The sequence below is a fragment of the Lonchura striata genome, chromosome 6 (genome assembly GCF_046129695.1).
Source record: "Lonchura striata isolate bLonStr1 chromosome 6, bLonStr1.mat, whole genome shotgun sequence".
Classification (NCBI taxonomy): domain Eukaryota; kingdom Metazoa; phylum Chordata; class Aves; order Passeriformes; family Estrildidae; genus Lonchura; species Lonchura striata.
Genome location: NC_134608.1, coordinates 5,905,254 through 5,926,739, shown reverse-complemented (window position 1 = coordinate 5,926,739; position 21,486 = coordinate 5,905,254). Strand labels below are relative to the sequence as shown.

At 39.6% G+C, this 21,486-nt stretch overlaps 1 protein-coding gene across 5 annotated transcripts in view; it reads right to left on the bottom strand.

The window, feature by feature from the left end:
• Positions 1-3,601: 3,601 nt before the first annotated feature.
• The window catches only part of SLC38A6 (solute carrier family 38 member 6), a 37,835-nt gene continuing 19,950 nt past the window's right edge, over positions 3,602-21,486 (bottom strand). The window contains exons 7-17 of one of the 5 annotated variants that reach the window (XR_013340132.1): positions 19,291-19,373; positions 18,762-18,820; positions 14,489-14,554; positions 14,232-14,285; positions 12,629-12,708; positions 11,863-11,963; positions 9,734-9,858; positions 8,701-8,845; positions 8,486-8,580; positions 5,951-7,409; positions 3,602-4,531 (exon numbers count right to left, since the gene is read on the bottom strand). Coding sequence is in view for 2 of the 5 variants with exons in the window: in XM_021554466.2 (XP_021410141.2) it covers positions 7,329-7,409; positions 8,486-8,580; positions 8,701-8,845; positions 9,734-9,858; positions 11,863-11,963; positions 12,629-12,708; positions 14,232-14,285; positions 14,489-14,554; positions 18,762-18,820; positions 19,291-19,373 (889 nt within the window). In the remaining 3 variants the exon portion in view is untranslated. Of the gene's footprint in view, positions 7,410-8,485; positions 8,581-8,700; positions 8,846-9,733; positions 9,859-11,862; positions 11,964-12,628; positions 12,709-14,231; positions 14,286-14,488; positions 14,555-18,761; positions 18,821-19,290; positions 19,374-21,486 lie in introns of all 5 variants that reach the window. The other 4 variants (XR_013340133.1, XR_013340134.1, XM_021554466.2 and 1 more) reach the window with 4 other exon arrangements.

The window sequence follows — 21,486 nt, the reverse complement described above, 5'->3', positions numbered from 1 at the left end:
ATCAAAACATGAATGTACATGGAGTTTCTTAATTTCTCAGCATTAATGTTAATTTCAAAGCAAGGAATTTTGCTTGGCCTCCCCTGGGGCCCCTAAAACCCTGGTGTTTGTGTTCCACCCCTGCAGCAGGAGCACAGGGTGGCAGGGAAGTGCTAAAGCCAAATGTTTCCCCTTTGCAGCGTGCTGGAGAATGTGCAGCGACACTTCTGCTCAAAGGAAGGGCCTTGTTTAGATAAGCCATGGCAAACACGAGGCACAGACCCTGTAGGAACAGCTTCAGGGGCTGGGAGAAGGTGGAATATCAACTTTCAGTATTTGTGGGGGGAAAAAAAAAAAACTGCCCATGGTTTCCATGCAGTTTCAGCCTGAGGCTTTGCTTCCCCTGGGTAAATGTCATTCCTTGGCTTGTGACTCACCAAACTGAACTGTGAGATTAAGGAATGGCAAGACAGACGTCTTTGACTAGCCAGGCCAAGACAATGTCTCTCTCCACCATCATCAGAGTAATCTCCCCTTGGAAAAGGACCAGATGAATGTTCCTGTTGCTCAGATGATTCCAGAATGTATGACTTGTAAACGGCAATGGAAGCTGTGCCAGCAAATACCAAAAAGAAAACTGTACCTTTTCAACAGTTGTTGAACTGGGCCCAGCTGAGACACTCTGAGCACCGTGTTGTGGGATGGTGTCCCTCAAGACATGAGCCTTACTCCCTAATCCCATCTGGTGATCACTTGTGCACAAGGCCTGCTTGCCTTGGATGGTGTCACTGGTTGTGCAACAGCTGAGGCTGCTCTTGCTCATCCCCACCTCAAGTCCTTGGGAAGTGCTGTGGTGACAGCTGGCAACCCCAAAGTGCCTTGGCAATGGCTCCTTCTGCACTTCACTGGTGTCTGTGCCCACCAAATCCAAAGCAGGCCAATTTCATGTGACAGGGTTAATGAATAAATATGAAATCATGTAAGGAAAGGGCTCTTAGCACTCCACCTTTCCATCCCACTAGTGCCTGGCAAGTTGTCTGCAAGCAGGACCTCACTGTGCTGCACTGCTCCCCAGAAGAGCACACATCCAGTAGGGGTAAAAAAACCAACATTCTGAAGATGCAGCAATTTGGGGGCATAAATTCCACATATTGCTGTTGAGAAAAATGTGTGCAGTGACCCTGCACTCAAACATGTCAATGACATCAAAAGGGCAGTGAAGGCCATAACCCCCTGCTGGAGCTGGGAAGAGGAAGTGATTCTGGGAGTGTTGAGTCTCAAATCCTTTCTAGTGGCCTCAACTCTCCCTGTCTGAGCAAAGCCACCTCCAGACAGATCTTCCATCTGCACCACTCACCCACCACATGGGACTTCATCAAAGCTCCTTGCACCTCTGTAAGTGCTGAAGAACCTGGTCAGCACCTGCTCAGTGAGCAACAGTAGGAATTCCCCCTCATCCCCACCCAAAACTCAGGGTGAGGAGTTTCCTATGACCACACAACAATCAGCAATTGAAATGCACCAAGAGGAGGTGTTATTCTGGTGAATATTCCATAAGTTTGCTCCAGTGCCATGCACACAAGTCAGTAAGGATCCCCTTGGCACAGCTTCTGCCCAGGCTGTCTCTGTACCCACCAACATGCAGCTGATTCCACTCACTGCTTTGGCCCAAAGAATCAAACATTGATTATTATATTTGGAGAAAGAGAAGTGAATAAACCCCATGCTTTCACTTATCTTTCCCTTTAACAAGGATGGAAGTTGTTCATCAAAACCGGGAGCAAAACACTAAAATTGAGTCCCAGACCTGTAAGAAGCTGTAAAACAGAGACTCTTTAACCCCTTCCTACAGGAGATTCATAGCCATGAGCTGCACAAACCCAGAAATGCTACACTAAAGCCCCACCTTCAGCCCAAAGCACAGTGAAACAGCCAAGAGTGACACAAGGTGAGAATAAGACATGAGATTTTCAAGGCTCTCAGCTCCAGCCCGACAGGTTCTGTGCTATCATAACCACATCCCAAATATTTTCTCCATCCCTGCATGTTAATCTCATTATGAAGTGGAGCTCCCTGGGAGGGCAGAGAAGGGGCTCCCAGGAACCCTGTCTCGCTTTGGTCTGTGGAGGGGCAGATGGGCTCCTGAAAGGCAACAGACTGGAATAGCCCTGAGCCTCCAGGGCTCATTAACTCTCCTTGGCCACATCTGTGATTTGCTACATGATGTCTGGAGCAGGAATTTTCACCCAGTCTCCAGAAAAGTCATCCTGCACCCTGGGCTAATCAGCCACTGCAGCAACCTCCCTGTTCATCACGGACACCTAGTGACTTTGATGAAATCACGCTTGAAATGTAAATCAGGGGAAGGCATTAATGGCAGCAATATAAGGGCTCAGTGCAAACCTTCCCAAGATGAACTGTCCTGACCTTGGCCGGGCTGACAATAAAAGTGTGACATCATGTGCAAACAAGCTCTAAATTCAAACCAGGTGCCAGGAGCTGCCTGGCGTCGCATGGCTGCGGCTCAAAGCCCTGATGTGCAAGCAGGGATGATGCTGGGGCAGGAGAAAGGCCGAGCACGGCCAGGACACACTCAGCAACAAAACCAGGGCAGCACAGGACACAATTCTGCACTGCATGGAAAATGCTGGGATTTGTGCTCTTCGGTGCCAGTTCCACTTGGGGCAAAAACTAGTAAGTAAACAGAGTTGCTGGTACTCATTTCCACGTGTGTGGACCTTCCTGCAGCTCTGGAATCAAGCCAGCAGCACAGTAACGAGGGGGTTTTCCATGTTTGCTTATACCCAGGACTCCCCTGGCCCTTGCAAAGTGCTTGGAGCTACTCTCACAGGACACAGCTATTGGAGAGCACTGTTATAGCCACAAAGCACATCCATGCTCCAGAGCCCCTCCTGGCCAGCCATCGTTCTGCTGCTACCCCCTAAGGAAATGGCCTCTTCCCCATAACTGACCCTCACCTTGCTCAACAAGAAGGCCCTTCCCAAAGGGTCTCCATGAGCAGTTTTTCACCCCATTATGCACCACCAGGCCAGCTGCTCACCCTTTCACAGAGCTGTGAAATAAATTTTGAAAAACACTGAATTCATCCTTGTAAGAGAAAATTTTGATAGCCCTACAAGCTTCCACTCTGCTTTTTTTGTAATTTCCTGAATATAACTGACATTTTCAAAAGCTCTAAAAATCATGCATACATGTGGGTCAGTTCTGTTCTTGGTAAGCTCCTACCTGGCAAGTGGTTGTAGCTAAAGCACAAGTAAATTTGGGTTAGATGCATTCACTTTCAGCTGAGAGACACTGAGATTAGTTACAGTTGTTAACTTCCAATCTCCTGATTCTTGAAGAACACCAGCCTCTGAAATGAATTCTGCTGGCTCCTGTTCAGAGATTTGCACAGAAGAGGCAGGTTTGCTGTCCATGAACCAATACCTGGGAGGACAATAATTGCATTTCTCATTTTTTCCATCCTGGTATTCTGGAGAGCACAGTCCAATTAGTAAAATCCATCACTGGGAGCTGCTTGGCCCAGGAGGGGCAGTTGGGAACATTTCAGGATGTGCTGCAAAGCATCACCTGCACAACAGAGTGGAGATCACACACACAATTGGGTAGAGTGTAATCTGCTCTTTATTTTTTGCTGGTCATTTTTTGGAACATGTTCTGGCTGTTCCACAGTGACTCTGAGGCAAGGAGAACTCAGAACAGAAAATCTGTTGTACAACACACAGGTTTGGCATGAGCTGGGCAATTTTTTCATCCAGATCATTATTGATTGCTTTTGGGAATTCCATTTCCATATGAACCATGGCTGAACACTACTGAAGCACACAAATACCAAGACCACCACCACAAACTGCAGGAATTACACAGCACTTTTATAATACTGAAAATTCCCTCCCACTGGCAGTAAGTGCAAACATGTCCAAAGGTTTCTTGTATGGAGAGCAGCTGCAGCGAATGGTTTCAACATCAAAATAAACTGGAAAACAACAATTTCAGGTAAAGTGTTAAATTAAATCCAACTAGGAAAGGAACTCTACAATTATACTAGTTCTGAGCACTGTTGTTTAGCAGTCTCCTTCCTGCCATGCTGGTTACAAAAACCACTCTTCACACCCAGCTTACCACAGTCCAGCTGAAACTTGAGAAGCCTCCAAATGGACAAGGAATGGAAATAAGAGAAAAAGAGTAAATAAATCAAAGGCAACCAATTAATTTTCATCTCTCACATTGTTCTTCCTGCTCAACTGGGGAAAGGGAACTTTTCCAAGTGAGTTCAGAAATGCTGTGGGTCCCTTCATCCATTCCTGTCAAGTCTTCAGTGAAGAAGGTTGGAACATGATGACAGGCAATAAAGTAGAATCACTGAAATTTATAAATCTGGAAATTTGGAAGAAAAAATATATGTATGCAATAATAATGAAGAAAATATTTGTCAGCATTTAAATGAACTGAGAGTTCCACAGTGGAGGTCTCTTCTGCTCAAAAACTTCATGGAAGTGCACAATTGTAGAAAAACCCTTGAGAGACACAGCTGTGGGAGATGAGAAGGATAAATTACTCTGGCTTTTCACTGTGGACAACACTCATATCTTCTAAATTTGGGAACAGAAATTCTTTCTCTGCCCCTCTCTTCCTCCCTCCATATTTTATGTTACGAACTTCAGAAACTCAGAAGTAGCAGCATTTCTAGAGTTTTTTTCCACATGAAAGGTAATAACAGGCATTCTGTAAACCCCTGTGCTCTCCTTTCTGCAGCCAAAATGTAGTAACAGAGCTCAGCAGAGCTGTGAATTGCTTGCATTTATCCTCATCAAGTATTAACTTCACACACTGCAGTTCTTCATTCCAAAGTCTACCTATCAGGACAGTCAGTCAGCAGCCAGGCTAGTTAGGGTAATACCCAAGGATTAAAACAATACTGTAATGATTTCTGCACCACTACAGGAATCCACTGTAAAATGAACAATGTATTTCAGGTATTTTTTCAGTTATACTTTCAAGATTATGCACACAAACCAAACTGCCTAAGGACAACAGAGCAGTACAGTGCACGGGAAGACTCAGCTTCTTCAGGGAGAGGAGGGAAGAGCACAAGCTCAGCAAAGCTTTGCCAGCTTTCTGTCCCCTCACAGATAATCTTAGTATTCAGACTTAAGCATTACTGGTTAGAGTTTAAAATAAAAGTGCAGTAACCTACCAGTATACTGCAGTAACCTACCAGTACTACTCAACAGTATTCTACAAGAGCAGATAATAAATGAGAAATAATTTCCACAAAATTTCTAATATACTCCCTAAATTCTAGTGTCTGACAAAAATCCGAGTTCATTCTCAGCAAACTAAGATGTCCTGTTTTCCAAAGAAGTTTTGGTTCAGTCAGACAGAAAATCACTTCCTGATGTACAGCTGTCAGTGCTGACTCAAGGTACACTTTTACAAGGTATATATTTAGTTTTCTACAACAGTGCCAGAGATTCCACGATCATCTGAATCCCTGCAGTGTAACAAAGCCCACGAAATTCAGCTATCAAAGGGCAGCCACAGGCAGGGAAGAGGCTACACCTGGTTAGCAGGCGTTTGAATTGGAAAAATAAAGGCAAGTTCACTTTTTAGGCAGATAATGTCACATTTCGTGGTCACCTTGGTTTTCTGCTGGGTAAACATGCTGACAGGAGCCACTGCCAGTGCCACAGGAGAGACTGGGAACTCCTGGCCAAGTGTGGATGTGCCGTTTCTGGTACTGCCAAACTCTTACATGGAACTCAAGAAACCTCTTCTAGAAACTTTTTTATAAAAGTAACTGCAGTCTTTTCCAGGGATGTTTTTCTTTGGGATCCTACCAAAATTTCTGAACTCGCTCCCTGGCCTCACCACATGTGTCTGTTTCTGAATTAAACTCCTAGGTAGAAGGATACTTCCAAGCAAAAAAGATTTCTGAAGCACTACTAACCTGCACCACCTGGGTGCCTTCAGGCCATCCATCAAAAATGAAAAGTAACTTCTGGGCCCTGAGAAAGCCAAGTGATCTGCTGGCATGAGAAATCAGGAATAGAGAAGGTGATCCCAACTCTGCTATTTGCTGTTCCTCCCCTTTAGACAGGAGAGGATCAATCAGCCTTTGCTTCCTTAGGCATGAAATCTCTGAGGAGAGAAGGCCATTTTAGGGCCAGCAGATCCCACCTGACAGAAGCAAATGCTAAAAACCTCCCCATGCTCTCAGCCACTGCTTTCAATCTACTAAAATGAGGAACTTTCCTTGTGGGTGTCCAATACCATTTCCAACAAAGCCCAGCTGCTGTTGAAAATTGCATTCACATTCAGGGAGCTAAAAAATAAGAAATAATAAAAGACTACATGGAAGTTCATAGACATCTGAGGTAAAATTAAGGTTCCATAACAGTAAAATTTCCCTTTGTTTTCAACAGAGGCAGATGTTCATCTTTTAAGCCCAAATCTTCTCTGACACACAAAAGAATGTAAAATATAGAAGCACTTTAGTTCAGACCTGAAAGATTTGTAAAAATGCGAATGAGAGAAAAAGAGTCTTTTACCTGGAGGAATACTGAGTATTTGAGTACTACTCAAAAGTAGCTATTAATTGAAAAATGTCTATTATTAACTGCAAAATGAAAACATCAAAACAAAATGCTACTAAAAGCTATTATACTTGATGGACAAAGTCTGCTATTTAAAAAATTACATCAGGATGATTCAAGACTGCTGACATAGAAAAACTGTATTTTAAAAAACAATTAACAAGTATTATCATGACATGCCCATTAAACTGAGCTAAGGCAGTTGGTCTTTGGATCCATCTTAGGATAAATTAGGTTAAACACTTGGAATCAACAAGTTCTTAATGTGAACTGGCTGAAATTTTGGAAATTAGTCAAGCAACAGAAATCTTTCAAGGATTAGGACAATGTGCACTATCCTATGTGCATATATCACATTATGCACAAAAAGACTGATGTAATGTCTATTCACCTTGTTGTTTTGAAAGGACAAGTTATTTCAAGTTTCTGTTTTGTTCATCTTGTGTCCTAAACCATTTTTGCATTGCAGAAATTCTTGACACCTTTTTACCTGTCCTTATTATATCATCAAAACTCATATTTTAGAATGGCAAAGATGAATTATCCAGTAACGGAAGAGTGACTCAAGATTAAAGAAGGACCATCAGTAATGGAGCTGAAAAGAGCATTACTTCTTCCTTGGCAGCTTTGGTCAGTGCTCCTTTGGGGTGTCCAGCACTCACTGCAGCAGTGCTGGCACCTCTCTGGTTCTTGCTGTCTTCTGAAGCTCAGTTCAGACAGTGTCAATAGTTGTTATTGATTAACCCAATTGACAATTATTAGAACCAAACTGAGAAGGCCAACACAAACACCAAAAATAACCAAGGCACATGCCTGTGAAGAAAGAAAGGCAAAAATTAATGTTATGAAAGTCCACAAGAACAGGTACAAACAGTGTCTTATAAAATAATCTCTAATGTTTCAAATTACTCAGTCTTCAAACACAAAGAATTTAGTGGGAAACTAAACCAAGCCTGGGATAGTTTTCCTGGGAACTCCTGGAGCAGCCTGGTCTCCCTGCTCACACTATCCAGCTGCACAAAATAGAATTTGCCCTTTACAACTCTAGACAAATTGAGAAATTGATTTGTATTTTACTCAAAATACAATTAAAATTACAATGGATTTTTTACTTTTTTGAATAGCCAGATTATGATAAAACCACAGTTCAAGAGACTGCAGCTTGCTGATTTTTAACAGGCCCCAAACATGCTGGAACTAGTCATGACTTTAGATGATCAGAGGGCATCATTATTAGATTTTCTTTCAGATTCCCTGTTTTGTCAATACAAGAGCAGACCCATGAATCATAAGAATGGCAGAAAGACTATGTATAAACATTTTGTCAGCATTTTGGCCACTCTGCTGAGCAGTGGTTAAATGAAGACAGTTACAGTGCAAAAAGCAGGCTCCTGCACAAATTCCAGCCCAGAACTTAACCTACTACAACAAAAGAGAAACCACAAAGAGGAGGAAAAAAACCAAACAAAAAGGAAGAAAACAACAAAAAAAAGGCTATTTTTGTGAAGTCTTTTATAGAAAACAAGCACAAAAACTGTTGCACTTAAATGCAGTTTAGCTTTGTCCCAAGTGCCCAGACAGAGTAATAGGTAAAAACTGAGCAGAAACTGGATTAAAAGTCAACATCTGAGAACTACAGGGAAAAGCACATTCTGAAATCAATGGTCCAGTACATGGACATGCTGCTTGCCAAAAAGCTCTGGTGAAGAAGGAGTTTCAGAAAGACCAGAGCTACTAGGAAGGATGAAAGAAATGCTCAGAGATTTTGTGAGCTGCAATGAAAACAAGAGCTTTGCTCCTCGGATTGTGTGCTCCACTGTGTATTAAAATGCATTTAAAATGAGCCTGTTTAAATATTATTAGTGCAGATGAGAAAACAGAAAACATACCCCAAGTTTCTGTGGTGATATAAAGTCCTCTCTGTTAAGTTTAAGATAAAATAGTCCAGGATATACAAAAAGCAAACATGTTGACGTGGTTGAACCTTTAATAAACAGAAAGTAAGATTTTGTTCAGAGAAGACTGAAGTACATTGCAGAATCATATACTGAATTTCTGCAACTTAAAATAAAACCCAAGAAAACCAACCACCACAAGAACTTACCAACTACTCCAAATACATTTTTTATGTCTGGCACATACATTGCAAACAGAACAACAACTGCATTCAGTGTTAAGGTGACAAGGATATGGCAAATCCACGACTCAGGAAGATGAGAGAAAAATACCATCAACACAGCTTTCCTTGCCTACACAAAGACAAACATTGTGTGGGTAAATACATACATACACACACACACATACTTTCTGATCTTATCTCCATTCCATAACCTTAAGAATTACATCATTCCAGATGTGAAAGAACATTTTAAAAATCAAAATGCCAGAAGATTAGTGATAGTTTAATGCTTTGTCTCTCTGCAGTGTAAAATGTAATTTATTACTGCATTAAAGCAAGATTTATCACATGGGCATTAGTCTTAAGAAATTACTGGCCCCTCCCTTTTTTGGATGGACAACAGAAGGCCTGGGGGATAGTGCTTTGTCTCTTTGAAAATGCCTGGTAGCCAATGTCAGCATATTGCCAACCGATACAAAATCTCTACAGTGCTTCCATACACAGAGTTTTGCCTGCACAGTTTTTGGTCCTAAAAGAATAAATTTTCAATTCTAGCACATTATTGATAAGCTAAACTAGGTTTGTTTTTGGTTTTTTCTTTTTTTTTGTGAAATAGGTCTATATGTGTTTTTAATTTACAATTAAATTGAGTTTCAAGTATAAGTGTGTTTGTGTGTGTGACTGCGTGCATGTAGAAAGGAAAAACCAAGTCAGCAAAACTCAATTTAAGAGAAAAGAAAATCAAACTAAATAAACTTTAGAAGTTCTGAATTCTCTAAATTAAAAACAATGCTCTGGGCTAGTTTTAATCTGAAATCTGTCTCAAAAGCACAAATTAGCTTAGTGGTTAGTTGTTATTTTGGAGCTTTCATGGAACATATGCAAATATGTGGTCTTTGATCAATCACTTGACAAGTGAATAAGATACACAAGACTAGATGTGACTCAAGAATTGCAGTCTGCAAAATATTAGTGACCAGTGCTCCCCGCCAGCTCCAGAGCTCTCATGAATACTCACTGGGAAATGGATGAGAGGGACTGTCAGGAGCACAGCAAACAGAATGGCTGCTCTCACAGTCATGATGATGGTATCGTGGGGCAGGTACCTGGAGTAACCTTGCAGCAGTTCAGAGTCCACTTTGTCTGAAAACAAGACAAATTAATTGCTTTGTTAACCACTGGAGAGCTATGGTAATTAGCAAGGCATATTAAGGTGACATTCAAATGCATCCATCTGCTTGGGGGATGCAGATGCAGGAGGCAAAATTTTCAGGGAAATTAAAAACCCCAGGAGGCAAGGCCAGGTAGAGCCTCTGCTGAAGGCAAAGATGCCAAAAAAAAAATCACAAACTTGAAGGAGACGGCATAAAAAAAAGGAGGAAATTTAACAGCAAAAGTCAGAGCACTGAGAGTGGTCTGCTACCCTGATTTTTTTTTTTTTTAAATCTTAACTCTGTTTTTTTGGACTTCAGAATAGACCGAAATTTTCAAAGTCTGGTCACCCTGTGAAGTTTCAAATTCACAGAAAACAGAAGAAACCATCTGAACCACAGAGAGATGAAACATGCCTCATTTCAAAGAGGGAACTGTTCTTTTGTTTCCAATTTAAAATAAAATGTTTTACATTTTCTCAGACTGGTATTTTAGGAACAGGGAACAGACTTTCTCTGTTTAAAGAAATAAGTTAATTAAACAAGACAACTGAAAAGTGAAAAGAAGAAGAAGCTTGCAAAGGAAAAAAAACCAAACCAAACAAAACAACTCTCTTACAGACATCCACTCTTGATTCCAGCATTTCAGGCTCCTGAGTCTTAGAGTTACTAAAGGAAATCAAAACCCAAAGCATTCCCAGTGAAACAGACTGAGAGGCTACGCTCAAGACAGGGTCTGGTCCCAAAGAAATCATGGTAGTAAAGGTAATAGGAACTGGGATGGCTTCCAGGACTATTTTCTTCCCCTTCTTATTAAGATTTCATCTGGACAGTTAAGTACCCTGCACTGCCTACTGAACCTCTCTGAGCTGCACTTAAATTTACATTCTCCAACAAACCTCATGGAGACAGTCAGGAAACAGCAATAGTGCCCAGTAGGTTATTAGGGTCTTCAAGACTCCCCATATAATTTTTCTAAAGTTTCTGGATATCTAGGCAATATTTTCAGACATGCTCATACCTGGGGGGTAAAAGGTACAAAAGTCTCTAAAAATCTGGCATTATTAGATGCTGAAACCACATATTCTTGGTCCTTTGTCAGATACCATCTCATCCCCACAATCAAGAATTATAACTGAAATAACTGAAAGGAAAAGAAATCTTAATCCAAACTTTTATTTACTGCCTTACAGCCTCCTATTTTATTAGGAGACTGTATTATCTAGAATTATTAAATTCTAAATTATTTAGAAGTTTTATTAATTTCAATCAATGAAGATTAGCATCTGATCATCTCATAACAAGAATTTTCAGAAGGTATCAGAAGGACCCTCATGGATGACTGTTATGCATTTATGTGACAGTATTGGTATGAAACAACAACAGAATCAGCAAGTAGAAGAAATTCAATAAAGTAGTTGTGTTATCATTGCTGTATGCTGTATCATTACCCCACTTCTGCCAGGGCTGTGATGGACCTTTTAAAAAAGTCCACTCTGTACATAAGGGGTCTGAAATCTTTCTGAAGTACAAGAATGCCAGACAGAAGAAGTCATCTATGTTCAAACTCTACGAAAAATCCGTACCCAGAAGTATTTAGAAGTTCAAATGTAGAGTGATAAATTGGTATTGCAGCACACTGCCAACTTAAATTCTACAGCAAATTAAAATGTCTGTAGAATTTGGTAGGGCAAGTGTGATACCCCACCCACTCTTCTGATTGGCAGTAAAAAGGTACAGTTACTTCATCAAATGTCAACAACATTTCTAAGAAATGTGCACTTCTTCAGTTCATGTATCAAACAGACACATTTCTGGCTCAGGAACTGCATGCAAGACCGAAGCATGTGCTGGAAAACCCAGCTCAAAGCCTACCCTTTTGGATTTTTAAAATCTGAGGGTTCAAGTGTACTAATGCCTGAAGCATTCCAGGCAGAAGACATTTCTCATTTATCATTAACTTTTGTTCTAAGGAATACCTGAAGAATACACTTACCATAAAATGTCAGGTACCCAAAGAGAGCAGACATAAAATAAATTAGGAAACTCAGACCAATTCCTGTGACAGTTACATTCTGCATTCTCCTTTTGGATGGACTAAAATGGAGAAAGAAAAGGAAATCAGTGTTGTTTTATCTGTATTGAGGATGATTAAACACAGCACAATCTATGCAGTACCTTGCCTTTCATAAGCAAGCATTGGGCTAATTTAAGGCCACTGAGGATTTGCTGAGGTACGTGCTGATATTTAGGAAGTTTAAAAGTATTTTCTTTAATCTGGTTATTAAAAGAGCACTTTTCAAGCAGACAATTAACACTGTCCCCCACTTGTATGGAATTTAGACTTCCCACTCTTTTAAATTAAAATTGGGATTTACCAGGATGATACCTATTCAGAGCCAGGAACAGAATCTATGTCAAAAACTGAATCAGATATGGCCAAATGCAGATTCAGTTACAGCCATAAAAATTGACTATTTAAGTACCTTAGCAAATGACTTTTTTTTTTCCTCCAGATTGTCCAGAGCAGGAAAATATCCTGACACTGATGATGGAACTACATTTGCTACTTTTCTCTCCTCTAAGAGAGAAAAAGCCAGTACAGACTAAAACTATACATTTCCCAAAACCATGAAAGTTCTTTATTCTGCAGTGTTTGATGGCACTGACCTAAAAATAAAAACTACTCAGGATTAATTTAGGGAAAGTATTACACAAAAGGTTGCAATTATATTTTAATATTGCATGTGTTCATACATTACCTTTGGAGCTCACAATAGATTGGCAAGACTGAGGTATGGCACAGAAAAGAGAAGGCCATAGTTGGTATTGCATAAGCACTCTGAAATAGAAAGAAAACATCTTGTAAGTTGTTTGCTATTACTGCTGGTTGAAAAAAATATCTGTATGAACTCAGAATTCAGTTCAAGTACTGGAAATCAGTGGAAATATTTCCAAATTAATGCTTTGAGATAAATCTCCACAAGGCAGAAATGGAGTCTCTAAATCAGTTGACAAAAATTCAACCTTTTCAAGTCATGTCAGTTCACGTGGACACAGCTTAGTTTCATCATCAAGAGAAGTCATGCTGCCTATAAGCCAAAATCTGGAAGATTCTTTTCTGGCTATACTGAAGCCAAGCACTTTTGTAGAAAGAGCAGGATATGTCCCAGAGCCAGTGTATCACTTGTGAAATTCTTTAAGAATTTTTCCGAATTCTAATATCCATGGCTACCTGTCAAATTACTGATTCCTTCACCCTGACCTCACTATTTTATTACTCCTTCAGAAAAAATGTGGATAAAACATAACAGGAAATATAACATGCTTTGGGATCTGAAGTTTTAAGACAGTTATGTAATTAAAGATGCAACCACACAATTAGTGGTGTCTGATTCCAAAAATCTGTAATAAAATAGATGAATCATCTAGTACAGCTTACTGCAATTGCCAAGTGGAAGAAGCTGAACTACAACAAACATTTTTGTGCTGAAGTAATCAGGCCCATACTGGTAAAGATATGCCACTTTCTACTGATAAAGATAATTTTGAATAAGAAATAGAGATGAGTCCCAAGATTCTTCCAAACACAAAAAGCCAGAATCTCACATTAGATGTTTCTGGTCAAACACCATTTCTTCTTTGATCTACAGATAACATTTGTCTGATGTTTGCATTGCCTAACCATTTTTTTTCCCTTCCCTTTTTCTTGGGAGGGTAGGGTGGACTTTTGTTTTTTTCAGAGAAATGCAGCCACATCCCTCCTAGATCTCACTACAGATTTATTTTTTCCCTTCCTCTTCACCTCCCAGAGACCAGGGCTCTACATGACACCTCCTCTCCCACAAGCCTTGATGGGTGGTTACATAATTTAAATGCCACGTTAATTAACAAATACCAGAGCTGGCACCCAGTGAGATGCACAAGATTGCATTGGGCCTGAAGAATCAGCTTCAGGTAAGGAAAAACTAAGGTTAGGTCCAGGGAGTGTCAGGAAAGCTGCTCTACCCTGCCAGGAGCTAAGAACACACAGGCAAGTAGCACCAACTTCCAGCTGGGGGCATGTTAAGTTGCCTTGGTCTGATTGCATGATGAGGCTGACCACTGTTTCATCTGTTATACCTTCTTTTTTGGTCATATTTCCAAAATATTTTCATAAATGCTAACTTGGACAGTGAGCCTTCATATTAAAAAAAAAAAAAAAAAAGTGAGACTGGATAGCACTTGGCAGCAGGTACAGAAAATATTTCAGCAGCTCATAACGAGTTTTACACAAGGACAGCTTACCCTGGGTAAGGTTTAAACCCCAATTTTTAAAAAAACACCACCCCCCCTTTAAGTTTGTGTATTGTTAATAGAGATTACCTCTTTTGAAAGATGAAAGAGTTTTGCTTTACAATCCCCAGTAGAATTTGAAACCTGTAAAATACAAATGCAAAAAAAAAAAAAAAAAAAAAAAAAGGCATAATGAAAGAATAAGCTCAAACCACAGAAACTTTTCAGATTCTGTGATGATTAATAAAAGAAGGAATTTAAATTGCAAGCCATTCTGAAAGTGTTAATGTAAAAAAGCATTACAGTTTACTAGTAAAATTAGAACTTCAAACCAGCATGCACTTTACCTGTAAATTCTCTATGGCACTACTCAGAGGTAGAGGACAAGGGATCGACCATTTTTTAATCATAACCTGCAGAGACAGCATATTTCATGTATGAATGATATCCTAAAAATCAGTTTTCAATTGAGATACACATAGCTGAAGTATCAGCCTGTTGGAACACCCAGCAGGGAGCTACACCCCCAGTAAATTACCAGGCCTGCCAGAAGGAGACTCGACAAGAAAAGCCTGTCAGTGCCATTCCATCCAGCTGCTCACCCTGCACAGCTGGCAGCCTTATGGCCCAGGGATCTGGAGGTGGGGCACTGCAATGGGCTCTGACATGAGCTGAAATCCAAGCAGCACTCCCAGCCCCTCTCCCTGGGCTCCACAGCAAGGGCCTCCCGGCCGGAATTGCTGCTGCCTTAGCGAGCCCAGCCTCGCGCCCGGAGCGCACCAGCCCTCAACAGAGATAGAGCAGAGCCTAGGGCTAATCTTAAAAGGCAGAAACATATGGTTTGGGCTAGAAAGCAAAGGAAAAACAATAAATGTAATTATTGTCCCAGAATGTCATTGGGCCTTCAGCTACTCCCTGCTGGTTTAGGGACTGCCAAGTAAGAGGGCTGAAAATCAAAGGGAAATTAAAATAAGAAATGTTACCTCCTTTTTCAGGAGCCCAGTTTAAAATGATAGTTGCATTGCTCTCCTCACCCTAATTAATTTCCTATTGTAGTTGCCTGGCTTTAGAGGTTATAATTCTTTTGAAGCCTAGAGCAAATCATTAAAAACTTAATTAAAGACTCAGATTCACAAAAAGAATAACATGCAAGGGATCTCTTCTCCTGGCTCAGACAACTGTGCTTTGCATGCTGCCAAGTGGTGCTTCCCAGAGGATTAGATGCTCCCTCTTGTCATCAGTGCCAGGAGAGACAAACAAATGTTACCTCTGGCCAAAATGTGGGGAAAGAAAACTGTGGGTACACAGCAGGCTGAGTGCATTGTGGCAGTAACACGTTTTAAACTGCACAAGAACAACTCATTCAAGGTATGGAACTAGGAGGGAGCCTGCTCAACAGCAGCCTGCAAACACCAAACTCTAAAATATAACTTGGGCCTGGGTTTTATTTAAAGGCACCCAAAGAGGGGATGGCTTTGAAGACTCCAAAGTAGTCAGCTTTGTGAGAACTCCCCACTCCAGTCTAAAGCTGGAACAGGAACTGGAAAGGGGCATGGAGCTGAAGGGCAAGGTTTAGGGAAAATAAAATGTGCCTGGCAGTGGTGAAGGGAAGATTTCCTGCAAGCTGAAGAGCAAAGATATATATAAACACTGCAGAGAGAGGACCAGGCAAGCCAAACCTAAAATGCTGGGAGAACATTTTTCTAAAATAAATGTAATACAGATTAAGAACAGACTGAAGTGGAAATAAAAGAAGACAAAATAAAATGTACTAGGTGCATTTTAAAAATCTCTATTTATATTTGCCCACTTGCTTAATTATTCAAATGTATTTGGGTTTCTAATTGTAGTCTAATGAGTTTCCCCAACTGGAAAGGATTTTTAAGCTGGCAGTACATCCCAGTTAGCTGACCAGTCATGCAGGCACCACTACCCTCCTTTAGAACTTTAAGCCTATTTCATATAAACATTCTTTTGAGTATAAAAATGTTTGGTTTTAAGTGAAAAAAACCCATAAAAATCAAGAGAGATTCTAGTGGAAAAAGGGTATTTTAAGCCCGCACCAGAAACACTGCTAAAGATTAAAGTTAGAAGCTCAAAGTGTTCTATTATTCTCAGTAATTTTTTGTATCCTGCAGAGGGAAAACAGGAATCCCTTTATTCCAGCAATACTGACAGCACTCAGCAAAGGGGCTGTCTGTGCATAACACCATCCATTGCATATGGCAGGTTCCCAATCTGCAAGTTATTTTGTTCTGAGAACATAAACGACAGATTTAGACAAATACCATCAGCAATTGTTAACACCTTTGCTGAACAAACTATCAATAATGCTGTCCTCTACATACACAAGAAATTACAAATCTGGCTTTATGCTTCACCAATATATACAGCAAGAGGGAAGGCAATAACAGAAAAGTTTAACAATCACAATTTTTTTTTTCCCTGAGGATTCAAGTCAGGGAAGTATTCAACAACTGAGCAACAAAAGTGCTCAGGACCTCACAGAATCTGGCTTTGAATTAATAGCTACATGTACTTGTTTTCCTCCTATATCAGCTCACCTCAGTGTCTGCAATATTTTTGCAAGTAAAGCCTAGAACCAGTTTTTTGGCTTTAAATGAGGAGATACTGAGGCACACAGAGGACATTTGAGACCCAGAACAAAGAAGTCTCCAGCCCTTTGCTCAGTGCACTCCCTGACCAGACTGACCAGGACGTCTCTTTTCTGCAGGCTGCAGTAAAGTTGTGGCTTGCTGGCAAAAAGCTGAACACATGGTGTGCACTTGAAAAGGCACAGAATTACTGTATATGCAAAATATAATTATATCACTTCCATATGACTAACACAGTTCTCTTCTGGAACAAATTAAAACATATCTGCCACACAGAAATTAACAGTGTGCAAACTAAAACACCATTTCAACAGCACACATCACCCACTTCAAAGCAATTAGATATGAAAACTAAACCACATTTAATGCCTTTGACTTTCAGAGCCTGAACAAGTCAGAGGGAATATTCTGTCAAGAGTATTGGTTTTCTGGAAACATCCGTAATGGCTTTTAAAATTTTGACCTCAGTTAGATTTACTGTGGCTGCTGCTTTGCCATTTAACAAGAAAGAGTAAGCAGACAAACTTAACCATTTCATTAAAAATCCAGCACTCTGTGCTCCTTCATTAGCACTTTGTAACCACTTTTTTGGTAGAGAATCATAAACTAAAATCTAGTTTAGTTCATCCCAACTTGGCATGGCTGCACACCATTCTTGCTTACACATTTGCTTTTTCAGGGACTGAAGCTGTTTTCAAATGCACCCACCCATTACAACAGCTTTCTTCAGAGATCCATGCACAATCCCTTTGAAATCCAGGAGCTGAACTGGTTTTAAAACCCTTGCAACTTGCTTCAGCCAAAGGCCTGTGTCAGCATTATAGTTAGTGCTTTTTCTTACCATTTTTTTTCTTTTAAAGATAAATTTTAGGAAAGAGGTCAAAAGTTAAGGTAATTTATAAATATTACAAATGAATTTCCATTAACTCTGGAGAGGCTGTGGCTGCTTCTCAATATTCAATTAAAGAAGAATACTTCCCAAGGTCCTACAAACACTGCAGCTCTCCAGGGATACCCTAGGGAGATGTTTTGACAGCTTTGAAGTTTGGTTTTATCACATGGTTTAGTTCCTAATGGATTGCCTTGGTCTCCTGGTTGGCATGTTTGTTCAACTTGCCTTCAACTCTGTTTATCCCTTTGTAAAACAGGTACTAAATGCAAGTCAATGCAAGCCAGAATGAAAGGGCAGAGAGGGAACATTTTTGCCAGGCTCCCAAATAAAATTCAAATAGATGACAGAGTGAGAGTTGCTCAGTTGTACCACATATTACACATGTGCATTAACACACTTTTTCCCTTTAAGAAGAAAAAAAAGTGCAACTTAAAGGCACATTTTCTCTCTTAGATCTGCCTAGCAGGTCTCACTTTTGATATTTGGAAACATCTACCTCACAGGGGCCTTGAGAGGGTGAACATCAGGGTCAAAAACCCTCATATGGCTCAGAGAAAAGAACTTTTCCTTTCAGCTGGAAAGGAGAATAAGGTCATTGACGTATTAATGAATCTTGTAAACTGCCTTAATGAAGTTCTAGTTTTCTTTGCCTTTTTCTGAACTCTGTCACTCCATTATACATGTAAATTTAATTTATTTTGGAGTATATTAAATTTTCTGCTGTACTAGTTGCAGTAAGTAATAGTTAGAAGTTAAGAAAACAGAATTCCATTCCTCTCCTAGTAGGGAAACAAAAATGTAAGTGCCAGCTCTCTTTGCTGCACCATCAGCAAAAAAACAATAAAAAAAAAAAAATTGTTATATTTACCATCCCAAAATATAATTATTTTAACTCTTTTCACATGCTTGGAAGTTCATACACATTTCCTACTCTCAGCAAAACAATGTAATCTGTCCTAGCAAGCACATTCTGAACTTGAAGAAAATTCTAAATTTCACATAAAAAAAACAAGGGGGAGGGGAAGACAATTAATTTCAAAACAGGCTTATGAAAACATTCAAACAATAAGGAAAAAAAAAAAAAAAGAAGCTGTGCAGAGATTTTTAACTTACCACAAGAGTAAAGTACACCGTAAAGAAAAATGATAAACTACTTGTGTAGCCAAGAAAGCCTGTAAAATAACAGTAAAAATAAAAGAGAATTTATAAGGAAAGTGATCCTAATGTACAGCTAAAGCTTTACATTTTAGGCATGTTTTCTATTACAGTGCTTGGTATCTGGGGCTTAGGACTCAGAATAACAACATTCCAACTGCCTGTCACAGATCATTTATGTAGTTTTGTAGGGCAGAATTAGAACTGGCTTACCACTAATGGCATGCTGTAAGTAAATGCAGCTCTTTAATGTTCTGCTGTAAAGATTTTATTTTAGTATTGCAGACAAAATACTACTGCAACCCAAGTAATAGGTTAACTAGGCAAGGCTGGAAGGCAGAACACACTACAACAACTTAAGTAATCACCACCACCAGCAGCCCCCTGCCAGTTTAAATAAATAAATAACCCATTAAGATTTTAAAGTCTTCAACTGTAATTGCTACTAAAGTAGAATAATATTCGCTTCTCTCCTTTAATTACTCACCAATTTTAGGAAGAAGGGCAAGAGGAAAAACAATGCAGACTGAAGTAAGCAGCAGCAGCAGTCTCCCATCGAGGTACCAAGACCTGTTGGAAAATTGATTCAGGATTGATACAAAGCTCAGGAGTCCTAAAAATATGTTTAACTTAGAACTGTGCTCTTAGACAAAGCAACCACTAGGACAAGAAAAAAATAATTTCCTGTCTCACATGCTATTTACATGAATTTGTACTCCTAGTTTCTACACTGATATAAAACAGAGCTCCCAGATAATAAGGAGAGCATCATTCTGTAAGAAACCATCACTGCAAGCAGTGTTCCACAGGCAAGTGTCTGCATGGATCAGGGGTCTGATGTGAGCCAATTAATAATTCTCATCAGCACAATATGCAAATCCCTGCCTTGATTTACAGCAAGGGTCAGAGGGAAGGGTTTCATAATCTACAGATTTCCAGCAGAAGTACTCACACAGCACAGTGTGTGTCTAAACCTGGATTACAATGAGCTGCATATTTACACACCTGAAGAAACAGCAACATCAATTCCCACTCACTGCTGAGCTTCCCTTCCTTGCATACATCCATGAAAGATATAAAGGACAGAAGGGATAAAAATCATGCTGAAGAAACTGGTAGAATGTTTATACATAAAACCACACATATTAAAAAAAGCATTGTAGAAGCACATTAAGTCCTCACACATTTAAAATCTATTTGAAGCATCAAAATCCCATGTCTAAAGTGAGGAAAGCACAGATGGATAAGTTAAATAACAGAAACATCTTGAGGGTGCCTGCCCCGACTTGGCAATAACCATATCCTGTACTGATAAACATCTTGCACATCAGCCTCCAACTTTACCACCTATAAACACCTTGACTTTTGACCTTCCACTTTATTTAGTCCAGGATATGGTTAGCACCTAATAAACAGGCAGCACCTCAAATTATCATGAGGGAAGTACCATAACACCTGTGTTAAAGAAGAATTATCATACAGGTATAGTAACTACTGCTGTATGTCATGGAGAGCCACTTGAGTCAGACTTATTTGAAAAGATGTAATGTAAGTGAACAGAGAAATTTCAAGTTTGAGGGCATCTTCACTGTATCAAATCCAAAGCAACCATTAGCTGGCAATGTTTATATTAAAAATTAGTCAAAATACATAATTCTTAAGAAAGTATATTATTAGCTCTGTCTGCTACTGCTACAGTGAAGAAGCAACTTTGCCAAAATCAGCTTCTTGCTGTAGCATTTACTTTTCATGTTGTTATTATTTACTGTTCATATATTTTTAAAGATTTTGTTTCTTTCCAGTCTGCTGGATGTTCAGAGTAGGAGGAACAGCATCATGGCAGAGAACATAAGGCTTATGCACTATGTGTACAGGACCTCTGTTTAAATCTCCCAATTCCAAACCCACAGCTGCCACCAAGGCTCACAAGCTCAGGAGAACAGACAGAAAATTAATTTTGGTTACTTTATGGTAAATGAAGAAACATTTGTGAGTTGGGGGGGAGGGGGGAAGGCAGAGAGTAAAACAGCAGTGAGGAAATGAAGGAGAAAAACTAATTTTGTACACTGCTTCATTTTGGAATACCAGTTTGTATACTTAGAAAGACCTCAAAAAACTGCATAGAGGACTGGTTATTGGAAAATGTGTCAATTTTCTCCTCAAAGTACTGTTGTAAAATACACTTCTTTTCCAAAGGCAGAATAAATGTTTTGATAGTGCCTTTAAAATCAATCTGATCTGTAAATTTAATCCTATATGATAAAAGCATTCAAAACATTAAATACAGAATATAAATCCTTGACTCTGCTGAAAAAGCTTTGGCATGCAGATGTTTCTGCTCCCTCCCCCATATTTTAACTAAAAGCAGACATTTAAAAATTGCTTTAATTTCATTCCTGAATTCAACAGAAGATATTCATATGTTCTAAATTAGGATCTTACTTTCAGTTCATATCAATTATACAACACACAAGCAAGACAACTTAATTGCATCAATCACATCCTCTGACAGGGTCATTAAATGTTAACAGAGGGCTCACAAATTACAACTTTTTAACACAGTCCTCATTTGAAACTATGTTCATGTCATCAAAACTATGTGGAATTCTTGTTATGCAGACAGAAACATCTCCACTCAATATTAATAAGTGTTATACTGTATGGTTTTGTTTTTTAGAAAGAC